At 43.8% G+C, this 15,127-nt stretch overlaps 1 protein-coding gene across 3 annotated transcripts in view; it reads right to left on the reverse strand.

Moving 5' to 3' along the window:
- Window positions 1-10,374, reverse strand: part of GPHN (gephyrin) — a 352,857-nt gene extending 342,483 nt beyond the window's left edge. Inside the window, exon 1 of one of the 3 annotated variants that reach the window (XM_004584467.3) lies at window positions 9,894-10,374. In XM_004584467.3, the coding sequence (XP_004584524.1) occupies window positions 9,894-9,957 (64 nt within the window). In that variant the 5' untranslated portion in view covers window positions 9,958-10,374. The remainder of the gene's footprint in view (window positions 1-9,893) is intronic. The other 2 variants (XM_058655546.1, XM_058655544.1) reach the window with 2 other exon arrangements.
- Between the last annotated feature and the right edge of the window lie 4,753 nt (window positions 10,375-15,127).

Raw genomic sequence — 15,127 nt, forward strand, 5'->3', positions numbered from 1 at the left:
ATCTGGGAGCCGGAACCAAGTTTTCTTCCTAGGTGGCAGGAACTCAGTCCCACCACCACTGCCCCTTCCTCTTCCTACCCCCAACCCTCCCGAGTCTGCATTAGCCTGCATTAGCAAGAAGCCAGAGATGGGAGCTGGAACCAGGCCTGAACCCAAGCACTCCAGTTTGGAATGCTGGCGGTCCAAATGGGGTCTTATCCACTAGGCTCTCTCATATTACATCCCACACCGGGCCTGGTAGGGCAGGTGCTGAATTCCAAACACAGTATTTTGTTTGTTCTTCACATTAATCCTTCAAGGTAAGCAGATTTAGCCCCATTTTAGGCTAAGGAAATCAAGCCAAAACATGGCTGAGTATCCTGAACGACACAGGTGGTATAATTTTGACTTGAAACAATGCTATTGTAACCAGCAGAATTAAACCTTCAACATAACACTTTCCAAGATTTGTTTCTGTAATTTAGAAACGCATCAGTGGATATGCAATCTCTCTCTCATGCTCCTTCTTTTTCTCTCCTCCTCCATATCTCTCAAAAACTTTTAAAATTTGTATAATTTTCAGCTTTAAGACAGTATCAACTTTCATTACTATAAAATAATCCTTGTACAAACTATGCCCATCAACTAGAGCAAAATACGAAATTTGATGCTAAAAACATCTCAAAAACACAGCATAATTACAGCCCAAATAGCAGGAATACAGATGCCTTTTAAAAAATACTCAGACCCACTCCATCTACCCTGAACTGTCATTTTAATAACAACAATCAAGCTCTGGCCTATCTAATTGCTTCTGGTTAGCTACTCCCTAAGGAATTACATAAATTTCATTCCATTTATTTTATTAAACATCTTCTTTACAATTATTTCATTAATAGATGTGATAACAACTGGGCACAAAAGAAGAAAATACTCATCCATTTCAGAACTTTAAGATGTATGTGCTCATGAAGAAAAAGGCTAGCAACTCCTCAAAGCAATGTACAAAGAGGAAAAGATTCATGCCTGCCTACGTGAGTCAGATGCATTTGCTAGGTATTTTCAATTAGATTACCTTATTTCGTAAAACTCTACGAAGTAGGTGTTACTATCTTTACTTTGGAGAAAGAAATTAAAATTCAAGGGATTGAATTCCCCAAATAGACAGCAATTCAGGGTCTTAATCCAAATGTATCTCGCTCTAAAATCTTTGGAAAGAACTACACAATGCAACCTCCCAAGTACACATGATTAAAAAGCACATACAATACTTAAAATATTATATAAAAACAAAAAACATAGTTGAAGACATTAATTTCTAGGAATGATTTTGTTGAGAAAGTGAAACTTGAGGTAAGTATAAAGCTAATTTTCTTGTTTGTAATAAAGAAGCAAATCTCATTTTTTTCTTCCATTTCTTACTCTCACTTTTTTAATACAATCAATCCTACACCAATAAGCTCGTCCATTATAAAAATAAGAGAAAAAAAAATGAATGAAGTCTAATGTCCTAGATTTGTCTTTCCAGCAGGTCAACATGCTGACAGATAGAAATATATTGCCAAGAGAGCCTGAAAAGATCTTGAGAGAATGATTCCTTCATTTTGGTGAGAAGAGTTGAGAAGGCATGTGTGTACTAATTTATATGTTCAAGGTTATAAAACCTTGCTTGCAACACTAGGATTAAAACATAAATCTTCCATCATTCCTTCTAGGACCCAGTGCTCCATCATTTTTTGACAAAGTACTAACAGAGAAGAATAACAAATTGTGCTATTACACAATGAGTTCACTGGAAATTTCTTTAAGGTTGCTGATTTTATCTGAAAAGCTCATGTGAATTTAGTACTCTGTGCCTAATTTATTCATTAATAAGTAAATAGTAAAGTGGTCTAATTACACACAAATAGATTGGTCCTTTAAAAATTATCATATTTGCTCCCACAGCTTAGCTTCTCACTCTTACAGTACCCACCAACACAATACCATGCTGTCCAATCTGAGAAGTGGGGCACAAGTGAGGGTAACACTTCTTTCATTTCTCAATCCCTGGCTCCTTCACTTGTCAAAAAAGGATCTGTTCTCTACGTACAACACATTTAATCCTCCTCATTCAAAATATGCACACACTGGCAAAGCTACTGTAAAAACTGTTGGAGTTGTTTATTTTAATTAACAAAAGTTCCAATGAGTTCTACTTTCTTTCTTTAAAAATTTATTTGTTTTTATTAGGCAGATTTACAGAGAGGAGACAGAAAGATCTTCCATCTGCTGGTTCACTTCTTAAATAGCCACAATGGCTGAAGCTGAGCCAATCTGAAGTCAGGAGCCAGGAGCGTCTTCCAGGTTTCCTATATGGGTGCAGGGTCCCAAGGCTTTGGGCCATCCTCTGCTGCTTTCCCAGGCCACAGGCAGGGTGTTGTTTCAGAAGTAGGGCAGCCTGAACACGAACAAGTGCCTATCAAAGATGCCGTTGCTTAAAAGTGGAGGATTAGCCCGTTGAACCATGGCGTCAGTCCCAGTGAATCCTACTTAGTAAAATGAATTACTTTATGAATTCATTAAATGGCTTAAATAGAACTAGTCTGCAATACATCACTAGACACTTACTTTTTGAAAAGTCACTAGAAAATTTTTTATTAAAATAGCATGTGCTATTCACATCAAGTAATTCAACTATTTAAACAGGTTAAGCAATCTTTTCCTCTTTGGCGTCGTCTTCTCTGCCCAGGTGTGAAGAAGAAAATCTTCGTAGGATCACTTTAGTTTTGGTTTTTGCTTTGCTTTTGGCCCAAATCAAGTGTAGAAAATGTGTGTGGTTTCATTACATTGTTTTCCATGTTCTACTTCAGTAGCATCTCAAGTTGTAAATACCTTTCATTGTTCTTTGATTCTACTTATAGAATCAAAATAGATTTTATTTAACTGTTTCCAAAAGGCACCCCGTTTAACTTAATCAAGGAACTACCACCAGTGAGAGTAAAAATAGAACTGTTTCCAGCACTTCATCCCCAGTAAACACTACATAGCTCAGCTTGAAGCTAAGACTAAGTCAATAGTTGTAACGCAGGTGAGTCTCTTACTATGTAGCAACCAATAATTTATAGTTTTGTCTAATGATTATAGAACTAAGCATCATGAAAATTTTCCCTCCCTGACTATACATTTAACTCTAATACACAGCTTCTAACCAAACATTCATTGAAGAATAGTAAAATAGGAAACAAGCTCTTTTAAAACAAACTCCTATAGATCAATATTAAAATAACATTACAGGTCAGGCATTCGGTCTATCAGCTATGTAAACCACAGACTGGCACTTCTGTATCCTCCAGAGAAGCTTCTTGTTAAGGAGGATCCTGGGAGGCAGCAGCAAGAGTTCAACTATCTGCATTCCTGTCGCCTTCCTGGAACACTTGCATCAGGTTCCAGGCTCCTGGCTTCAGCCCCCTGGCTGAGGCAGACTTATGGGACACACAGGGACAGCGTTCTTATCCATATTTTTAATATATATTTCTACTTCAAGTAAATAAGAAGAGGGATTGGTGAAAAGATAAGTTTGCCAGAACACATAATTCCATGTTGTGAGATTAAGGTTCTGTTTGTAATAATAATGTGTCTACTTAATGATATCTATTCCCAAACAAGACATACTTCAAACATCCTTAAAAAATAATGGGCTTTCGAGAAAATAATATGGACACATAATATAAAATAAAATAAACATGTGAACAATTTGAGAATTATAAAAGCAACATCTCCTTGACTCAAAAATTGGATTTCGAATATTTTGAATTATATACAAATGATTGAAACACTCCATGTAACAGTAACACATTTGATATTCTAATTTACAATTAAATTTTTATCTAACCTCTACTTCTAGTCTTAGATTTCAATATCTCTTACTAATCTCCTATTTTCAGTTTAATGCATTAAAAATGTACATAATCAGAAAAAAACATGATTTTAAAAAATTCCTTTTTCTGAAACCTTGAATCCTTTTCTTGCCCATGCTGCTGTTAGTCAAAATTTAGGTAACAGGTTATTCATTTTTAGCTAAGTATCTAACTACCAAACATTAACAGTGGGTAGTTCATTCATGAACATCAAATACCCAAAGAAACATTATTTATCTTGCTCCATACTCTACATCTCCAAATGTATTCAGTATTTTCCTGGTAATATTTTATAAAGATTTCTTTCTTTCATTTGAAAGACATAGTTAGAGAGAGACAGCTGAGAGGTGTCCCATATGTTGCTTCACTCCAATATTGCCTCCATGGCTGGGACTGGGCCAGACCAAAGCCAGCATCCCATGCAGGTAACAGGCAAGCAAGCACCAGGCCATGTACTTTCATATGTACACTAGCAGGGGGCTGGGTCAGAAGTGCAGTACTCATGACTAGCACTGGCACTCCTGTGGGATGCCTGCATCATGGGCTGTGGTTTAAACGACTGTGCCACAATGCCAACATTCTTGGTAATATTTCTGTGACATTTAATAGTGGTAGAAATAGTATGAAAACTTGATGAACAGCTTTTGTCAAGACAGAAAAAAGTAGCTGAAAAGTTAAAAAGTAATACATTTGAAATGTAGTGAACCTGCTATGTAATTGTTAAGACGGACTGTAAGTATAATTGCTACTGAAGCTGTTTTAAAAATCTAATCTACCCTACATCTTGTTTCTGGTTTTCCAGTAGCAGATACTTTTTTATTTGCTTCATGTTATTCATTATCACATTATCTTTTGGCTGTGATATAAATAGTAATACAAGCAGAGAACAGTAGAAACAACTTTTTTCCAAATTTCTCAAACCAATGGGCTTTTTAAAATAGTTTTTTTATTTCATTCAATGGTTTACTCCTTAAATGTCCACAACAGCCAAGGCTAGGCCAGGAGGAAGTCATGGGCCAGGAACTCTATAAGGATCTCTGACACAGGAAGCAGAAACCCAAACACTTGGGTCATCATTGGCTGCTCTCTCAGGGGCACTGGCAGAAAGCTGTACTAGAAGCAAAAGAACCGGACTCAAATCAGCACTCCAATATGGAACACTGGCATTGCAAGGAGTGGCTTATTTGGCTGTGCCACAATATCAGCCCCCAAATATATGTTTTTAATTACACAAAGAAACTGTACTAATCTATGTAGCATTATGCGATTTGAATAAATGAATACGATGTGTAATGATCAAAACAAGTAACTGGCATATCTGTCACCTCAGTTACACATTATTTATCTTCGTTGGCAACATTCAAAATCCATTATATTAGATAATTTTGATATATTCAGGGGCCAGCATTGTAGCAGAGCAGGTTAGGCTGCCACACGTGCCTTGAGTCCCAGCTGCTACACTTCTGACCCAGCTCCCAGCTAATGTGCCTGGGAACGTGGCAGAAAGGCCCAAGTATGTAGGACCCTGCACCCATGTGGAAGACTATGTGGAAGCTTCAGGCTCCGGGCTCCAGTTGGACCCAGTCCAGACATTTGGGGAGTAAACCAGTGAATGGAGGATATCTCTTAGGTAACCCAAGACCACATAACATAGTTGTCACAAAAACACTGCTCTTTGAGGTAGACAATGATTTTCAATATAGGGGCTGGCACTGTGATATAGTGGGCCTACCTATCTCTTTTTAATAAATAAATAAATCAGACCCTGCACGGTAGCCTGCTGGCTAAAGTCCTCGCCTTGTATATGCTGAGATCCCATATAGGCACTGGTTCATGTCCCGGCTGCTCCACTTCCCATCTAGCTTTCTGTTAGTGGCCTGGAAAAGCAGTCAAGGATGGCTCAAAGCCTTGAGACCCAGAAGAAGCTCTTGGCTCCTGGCTTTAGATCGGATCAACTCCAACCATTTTAGCTACTTCAGGAATGAACCAGCAGAAGAAAGATCTTTCTCTTGGCCTCTCCTCTCTGTAATTTTGACTTTCCAATAAAAATAAATAAATCTTTAAATAAATACATAAATTTTATGTTTCCATGCACAATCTAGTTTTATATACATAACATTTGCACTGTTCTACTTAAAAAACAATGCATGTAATTAAAACATCCATGTCATATTATCATGATCTAATCTCATTTGTTCAGCTCATTAGAAATTTCAATAGACTGTGTACTATTCTCATCAAAATCATAATTGGGATGAAATAAAAATGTAGAAAATGAGAAATTTCAAGGTACAAATAGTACCTTGAAAGGAGTACCTCAGAAATAGTACCTCAGAAAGGAGTCAATTATGATTTTAGAAATAACAATACAATTTCATGAAAATATTATCTAGCACACCATAAAATGTTTGTGTGGGTAAAGCACACTTTCCACAACTTTTGTTCCCCTCCTCAGCATTAACTCTGTAACACAAAGAAAAGCACTTAAAATCACTACTGGGAAATAAACTAGTGAAGTTTATAAAATAATTCCTTACCACAAATTACACAGTGTTAATTGTGTCCTCTTAACTTAATTTTCTTAAGAAATAAGTCACAGGGCCAGGTGTGATAGCAGAGCTGCTAAAGTCCTCGCCTTGCGTGCCCGGGATCCCAAATGGGCGCCAGTTCTAATCCCAGCAGCCCCACTTCCCATCCATCTCCCTGATTGTGGCCTGGGAAAGCAGTCGTGGATGGCCCAAAGCCTTGGAACCCTGCACCACATGGGAGATCTGGAAGAAGCTCCTGGCTCCTGATTTCAGATCGGCATAACTCCAGCCATTGCAGCCACTTGGGGAGTGAATCAGCGGACGGAAGATCTTCCTCTCTATCTTTCCTCCTCTCTGTATATCTGATTTTCCAATAAAAAATTAATAGATCTTAAAAAAATGAAATCACAGCACTTATGATGAGTAAAGAATATTTTTACAAAGTAGAGGCACAACACCTAAATTTCTAGAACACCCAAAATGCTGCAACACACCTTCATTTCTTGCCCCCAGAAACAAACACAATGTCAAGATCACAGAAATTGAGCTGTGTGTAGCAACAGCAAGCCACTGTTCAGGCTGAGAGCTGGTGCTCCATGTTTCTCCACTCCATCATAGTAGACAGTATTTATACCAATAACCTCTTAGAAAAACCACCAGAGCAATACCTAACCTCAAAAACCCATTTTCTCATCAAATCCTCTTGCCCTACCTGTACAGCTCCCCTTTCATTCCTTCAGCTAGATCCCGATTCCCAGGCCGAGGCTTTTCCCCGTGACCACTGTGCTTTCTTCACAGGAGACAGCTTCTCCAGCCTGCCTTCACTCCACTGCCAAAGTCATCTTTCCCAGATATTCTGTCTTTGCCGCCCACCTATTCCACCTGAGCTTTTCAAGGTCTTCATATTGCATTGCTATTCTGCTTAAGAGCTATAGTCTCCAGCCCTACGTGACAGCCTAGTGGTTAAATCCTTGCCTTGTGCGTGCCGGGATCCCAGATGGGTGCCTGTTCATGTCCCGGCAGCTCAATTTCCTGTCCATCTCCCTGCTAGTGGCCTGGGAAAGTAGCTGAGGACGGCTCAAAGCCCTGGGACCCTGCACCCACATGGGAAACCCTGAGGAAACTCCTGGCTCATGACCACGTGGGGAGTGAACCAGCAGACAGAAGATCTTTCTATTTCTCCTTCTCTCAGTAATTCTGACTTGGCAATAAAAATAAATAAATCTTAACATACAAAAAAAAAAAAAACAGCATGTGCCTCAACCATTGATTGATTGATTGACTGATTCATAAGGTTGCCAATGACTTTCAATTCCCCTTTAAAATGCCAGTTTTCTCTTTCCTCTGGTAAGGGTACCAGGCAGCAATCATACTTACCCTTATCCATGTAAATGTGAAAATTCTTTTGCATTTAGCCACCACATGCATAAGTAAAACGATGTAGCATAATTACAAATGTTTGCATATCCGGGTAATCCCCATCAAACTGTCAGAATACCAGACAAGAGCTATTTCTTTCGGATCACTCTGTACAATACCTATCTGTTATGTCACGACCAAGGTAAGATGATTCATTAAATAACACTATTAGGGAAAGCTTAAATAAGCACAAAAGAAAGATAAGTTCTATGTGGGTGTAGGCGTGCGTGCCTGTTCAGACACACAGCGTTTAAACATCTATGGCCTTTCATCCTTCTGCGTTCATGCACAACTGGCACACTTTGGTCCCATTACACTTCACTCTCACCACCCTTTTACTTTTTAAAGCACAGCCAGAATTTAAACTGCAAGCTGAGGATTGACACGTGGTATCCACTTTTACACCCCGAGATCAAAATCTTTGCAAATCAGCCATGTCAACTGTCAAAACGCTGAGACACAACTTGATTTCCCCAAGAAACAGTTTCAGCACTAAAGGAAGGGAACAGCAGTTTCTGAAGCTGGGGGGGGGGGGGTTCTTCCCCTACACCTGGTTTCAATTACTTCCCACATCCCGAGAGCTTTGGATTAAGAAACTTGAATAAGTTGCCATTCCCGTCTGGAGAGAATACCAGGGAAAAGCCATCTGTTTACTTAAAGAAAAGTAAAGTGGACAGTAGGTTTCCCTTTTTCATGGAACCAGAGAACTCCATTAAGCTTCGCACTCAACATCCACTGGCAGTCTTGGAGAATTTTTTTTTTTTTTTTGCAGTTAATAAAAGCAAGTCTCATTCGGTTTCATCCATTCCCAAGCACCCTCTCAAGCTGTCCGAATTTGACAAGCAGGAAAAAAAATTTAAAAGAAATGGGGGCGGGGGGACGAAAGCACCAGGACCCTTCATCTACAATCACTTCTTCCCCAAATGACACTACTGGGTCTCGGATTTCCTTCGCTCTAAACTAAACCCTTCGATTCCAAAAATAGTTCTTGAACCCCCACCTCGCCACTCAATCACATATAAGCCTTGCCAACTACAGAACCATCGTAGAAACACCCCCCCAAACCGGCTCGCTCTACATCTTGGAAGCCGTGCCCTGCAGCAACTGCCTGCCTCCGAAAGCAGGGATGTTACCCAAATGCAACGCAACCGAATCAGACATGCAGGGCACACATGGCTTCCGCGAGAGGCGGAAAAGTGCGCTCCTCGGGTGCGAGTGGGGGTTCCAGGAAGAGAGGGGGCAAAAACACGAGTGAGGGAATCCTTCCCTCTTAAGTTAAAAAAAAATGGGCGGGGGGGAGGCTGGATCCCCCACCTCCTGGCCTCAAGCTGCAGCCCGTCCTGGCAAGAAAAACCAAACGGCAGGCAGAGGGCCCGTGGCTCTGAAAGGTGGAATGCAGATACTTTTCCAAGTCCGAACAAAAGCTGGTCCCCACCTCCCGTAGGAGGCAAGGGGTATCCCATGGGTGATGGAGGGGACATCCGGCCCGCGAGGGACAGCTGGGAGGCAGAGCAGAGTTTCGCCTGCTCAATACCAGAGCCCGGAGCCCTATCTGCCCGGTGCCCTGGGCAAGCACAGCTGGAGCGGCATGGGGCCGCCCGGATTGGGGGAGGGGGTGGAGATGGGATTCCCCCCTCTTTCCCCAAGAGCAGCAGCAGCAGCAGAGGATGCGCCCGGCCAGCCGAGAGCAGCGTGCTTCAGACTGCGGAGCCGGGATCCCGCTGCCCGCACCAGCAGCTGCGGAGCCCCGCAGCGCCCGCCGCACCGGCCACTCGGTCCCCGGGGGCCAGGGACTTCGGCTAGCAAGGTGCTGGGGCCTGACATCCCACGGGGCCGGCCCCAGATCCCGGGGAAGTGGGGGGGACACGCGGGAACACCCCAACCTCCAGCATCTCTCAAGGGTTGTAAAATGCACACCCCCCCTCCTCTTCTCCTGGTCCTCCTCCTCCTCCTCAAGCCTCCCCTCCCTCCCGAGGCCGCAGCGAAAAGGCCACCACCACAGACAAGAAACCTGAGGCAAGTGGCGGAGAGCCACTGCGGCCGCTCAGGACCTCCTTCCCCCGGTTACCTGTGAGGACTCCGACACGGATTTGATGATCGTGGTTAGTGAGGATCATTCCCTCGGTCGCCATGTTTCCCAGCGCAGTCACCGCACTGACAGGAGCCGGGAGAAGCCGGAGCCCGGAGCGCGCGGGCCGGGAGCGCGCTCGGCCTCGGAGAGCGCGAGACCGAGGGCGCCCGGGGAGCGCGAGGAGAGCGGGGCCAGGAGGGAGGAGGAGGAGGAGCGGGGCGGCCGAGTGCTCAGTGGCCGGCGTGGGGGAAGAGGCCGCGCCGGGAGTGCGCGGGTCCGCGGGAGAGGCGGAGCCGGGGCGCGCGACCACGGGTCCGGCAGGCGGGAGGCGGCGAGCTGGGGGTCGGGGGGGCGCGGTGGCCGCCGGGGGAGAGCGCGCGGGGGCGGCTGGAGCGAAGCCGGAGGGACCCCCGGGGCTGCCGGCGGGCGTGAGAACCCGAGCGGCGAGATGGCAGGGAGACGGGAGCACACGCTCGGGAGGTTGCGGGGGCGGACTCTGGCACCGGGGCGGAGCTACACCCCGAGGCGTGGAACTCGTGGAGAGTGAGGGGAGGAGTGAGAGCTCGGGCGGCTGAGGACCGGGAGCGGGAAGAAGCCGAGTCCGGACCGAGTGGGGGCCGGGGGTGGCGGGGGGAAGAAATGCTCCTGGGCGCGCGAGTAACGCCGGATTGGCTGAGAGGACGCGGAGCGGGTGCGCGCGAGGCACGAACGCAGCCTCCCCGCGGGCCGCAGACAGAAGCAATCCCTGGCCGAGCCGGGCGCCTCGGCCACGCTCCGCCGCCTAGGGCCGGCTCTCCCCGGCGGCCCGGCCACTCGGAGGGAACGCGCCGGGAGTCAGGCAGGCTTCCCCTGTCCCCAATGCCGGGCCCTCTCCTCAGCGGCGCCCCAGGACAGCCCGGGCGTCTTGCTGAAGGCGCCAGGGAAGCTAAAGGTGACTTGGAAAACCGCGTGGGTGGCGGAACGGCACCTAATGTGACAGAGCCCGCCGTGGGTGAAGAGAGAGGGATCCTGCCCCGCGTCATCTTGAACGCTGGCGCCCTCAGTCACTCGCCCTGAGGAAGGATTCTCGCCTCACCTGTGCCTAAGGAACCCCCATCCACCTCCCCGTGGTGTCGGTCTGCTACAAGACTCTTGCAAAGCGAAGCCTGAGGGTCTGCAGCTGGGCACCTTGAAAGCTGTTGGCTTCTTCGCCCCACTGTTTTGTGGCCTCACAGTTTTACAGCCCATAAACCTAATCTCCACCACCTCTGCTTTCATATGAAAAGCACCAGTTCACTTCAAATGAGGAAAGACGACATTTTTTTTTTTTTGTCTCTGCTGAGCCTGAATCAGTTGCAGGAGCAATTGAGTTTTTCATGTCAGTATTTGTGAAATAGGAGATGACCATGAAAATACCTTTTATTTCAATTATTTCCATATGCCGTTTTAAAATGTTGCTGATAGTCACCTGTGGCTATTTTAGGGGGTGGCTGGAAATTTTTTCCTCTCCCTTTCAACTTTTGAATTAAAAGGTGTGTGTGTAGTGGGAACATGAACATGTAAAGCAAAGTACCCCCAAAATGGACAATCTGCATCGGAACACAATCAGAATCAGAGTTGATTTGATACTTGCAAGGATTTTTTAAAAATATATTTATTTGAAAGGCTGATCAGAGAGAGGTAGAAAGCTCTATTCGCTGGTTCATTCCCTTATGGCCACAGCCAACAAGGCTGAGCCAATTGGAAGCCAGGAATTTCCCACCCAGGTCTCCCACGTGAGTGAATCAGCCCAACCCTTGGACTTGGACCATCTTCCACCGGTCACCCAGGTGCATCAGCAGGAAGCTGGATCAGAACTGGAGCAGCCGGGAGCTGAGACAGAACCCATAAGGGATGCTAGTGTTGCAGGTGGGTAGCTTGTTACACCACAGTGGGAACCCCTGTTTCTTGTTGCTCCATTTGAGGCATGAATTACTCTGTGCAGACACAAAGAGAACTTCTTTCCAGTAGCTCACTCATTCCCATATACCTGCAGTAACCAAGGCTAAGCTAGACCAAGAGAATAGAACTCCATAAGGGTCTCCCACATGATTGGCAGGAACCCAACTACTTGAGACATCACTTCTTGCCTCCTAGGGTGTACATTGGCAGGAAGCTGGAATAAGAAACATGGGAGATCGTCCTGATCTCTGTCTTCCTAGCCCATGTGGGAGGCCCTACTGCACAGGGCATACCACATTCCCCAGGGAACCTATGACAGGTATCTTGGCTAACCAAGACCCCAACATGGCCTATTCACTCGGCATGCAGCAAGACTGGTGGGCTGCACCCCAGTCTCTGTTCTCTGTCTCTTTAATGAACTGTGCTGGGACTTCCTTGGTAAACAACTCTAGGCAACAGAGTTTGCCCTGAGACACAGATTCCCCTGCTTCCTGTGCTTCATGACCTTTAATTTCATCGGAGCATCTAAAGAGAGACATATCTATTAGCCAGTCATAATGATGTTGTTGGTCAGAAGTACTGTCAGGACTGCCCTTCTGCCTGCCCCCTTTTCCTACCCTATATAAGTTTGTGACTTCTGTCAAATAAACAGATCTCCCTCACCACCAGTTTGTCTCCAGTGTTACCTCACCGCCCACCTCCCCATGGTCTTGGGTCTGCTGGAAGGAAGACCCCCCAAGAAAAACCCCCAAGACCTCCCCATGGTCTTGGTCTGTTGGAAGGAAGACCCCCAAGAAAAACCAAGCAGAAACTGCCATCCAGGCTCACTGTGTCTCAAGCTGGGTTCCAGTCACCATGACAAGCATCCACCCCAATTCATGTTTTTTTCTGGATGCATATTTGCTAATATTTTTAGTAATGTACAAAAGTTTTATACCAGATCATGTATTCACTCCCATACTTATCACCATAGATCCTGGTGGCAAATAGATTCTTAACTAGTTTCAAAATGAGGGATAAGGATGAGAAAGGTAGGTCTAAACAGAAAGATTTCCTTTATCTCAAAGATGACTAATTGGTTACATTGTTACCTTTCCAACCTATCTTTGTTTTCTACAGCACCTCATTTTAAATAATTAAAAAACACCATAAATGTTTGAAGAGGTGTCTACCACTAGGCTCTGTGACTTTAAACAACTCTGGATCTACCTTTTTCATCATCCTTTAAATATAAGCTAGTAGATTAAATTAGTATCCTTTAAGTGGTATACTTCAAATATACCCTTTCAGCATAAAATATTCCATAATTATTCACGGAAGAAAAGTGACATTTTTGTTTCACAAAACAATAGCAGAGGACAAGACACTAGGTTTTTGCATGTACTTCATATGTTGACTTACATGGTTAACCATGCTGGATCCTTGGGATGAGCTGTTCGTATGAATGGCTTAGGGTTTTGTTGAATCCATGGATTCCAGTGCTAAGACACTGAAACGAGGCTTTGAGAAACTGGGATGAGGTTCCTGCAGTGTAATATGGAAGGTGGAAAGCCTCCTAAAGAGGTTGTTTCTAGAATATAGAGAACTGCATCCTAAATTCACAGCAGTTTGGCTGTGATTCATGTCTGTTGTGTGTGACCCCAGCTAAACAACAGCATGCCACCACGATAGAAATGAGCACCTCAGGCTCCTCAAGCAGGATGTACTTGGCCAGTGCTTCCAGTTTCAAGATGTTCCGTAGAGCTGAGGCTTAGGCTGTGGGTGGAGGAGGGGCATAATATGGATTTCTCCTCTGTGGTATGGCTGTGTGAGCAGCAGGCAGGCAGCTTAACTAGGCTCAGGTGACCAGGAGGATTGTATTTGAATCTCCCGCAGCTAAGACTGTAGGTGTCCATGATACTAATGGAGGCCAACTCTTCCACAGGAGGAAGGCCTGACCAGGGAGACAATGTGACAGAGGCAGTGTTCCCTTGTCTGTGCAGCTGTGTTAGTCGCTCTTACACTGTGCCTGTGCTCATTCCCTGCTGCTCTCCTGAGCTCACTCCCAATTGCTCCAGTCTAAATGAGGTTATCTGTTCATTGTGTTGGTGCTTTTTTGTGGAACATACAGGTGTTAGGTACCTGTAAGCAGCCATCTTGCTAGCAAAGCATTTAGTATTTTTTTTTTTGTTGTTGTTGTTGAACAAGAATTTGTCTATACTGCCTTCAGTTTTTAGGATTCATAATATGTAAGTCAAGAAAAGATAGTCTCAAGCTTGAAAACTGAAGAGGGATGCTTAAGTGACATTTTAAAAAATTCAAGAGTCATGCTTTTTTAAAATATTAATTGGTTTCCATGTAATCAAAACTTAATGTAAAGCTCAGTTTCCCCTAGAAAAAGCATTGTCACCATAAAAGCAGTGTATCTTTGTAACCCAAATATTCTCATTTGTTTCAAGGTTGGATAATACTTATGAAGAAATACAATTCATAGGCATATGGATATCACAATTTATACTTCAAATGAAACTTAAGTAAACATTCAAATATTAAGACACATAAAAGAATTTGTGAAAGAAGTGGAGAAGGTGGATTTTTTGGTTACTCTGAAAATTCTCAATTGGATCATGTAATAGTAGTGTATTTTAAATTTATCTGCCTATCTCCTGCTATAGAATTATTGGTTGTTGAGTTAAGTTTCCCTTTCTATCTAGAACCTCGTTCTTGTTCTATTTTCAAACGTTTGATGGCTACATGTAGACTATACAAAGCAGTATAGTTTGAATTGGAGTTTGAATAATTTGTATAGGGAGTTTGAATTGGTAGAGTCACAACCTCTTCCCAAGGGGTCAGAGTGAATGGTAGAAATGTGCCTTGGAATATAAGGGATTTCAGAAGCTTCTGTTATAAAAGGAATTACTGCCTAACATGACCACAGTTCACACAGACAACAACAGCACTGCATTTTCCCCTAGATTTACAAGTGTATAAGATGAAGACCCTACAAACTCACTTGCCCTGCCTTCCCAAGGCAACTTTGAGGGTAAAATGTTGGCAGATATCCTTGAAAGAGCTAGAAAGGGAGGATAACAAAAATGTAATAAAGCATAAGAATAGTACTCCCCAACATTAATTTGTATATGTGTTGCTGATAGAACAGGGTTTTCCTTCAGTTGACTTTGAAATTCAAATCTCCCAAGTACAGTCAATGATATGAGGGGTTCTTATTCTCAAAGAAACATAATTGGAATATTGAAATGTAAGTAAAATGGTAGTCATGTTTCAACCCAAAAACTTTTGGATTACTAATTCAGTTCCCTATAACTTAATTT

The sequence above is a fragment of the Ochotona princeps genome, chromosome 26 (genome assembly GCF_030435755.1).
Source record: "Ochotona princeps isolate mOchPri1 chromosome 26, mOchPri1.hap1, whole genome shotgun sequence".
Classification (NCBI taxonomy): domain Eukaryota; kingdom Metazoa; phylum Chordata; class Mammalia; order Lagomorpha; family Ochotonidae; genus Ochotona; species Ochotona princeps.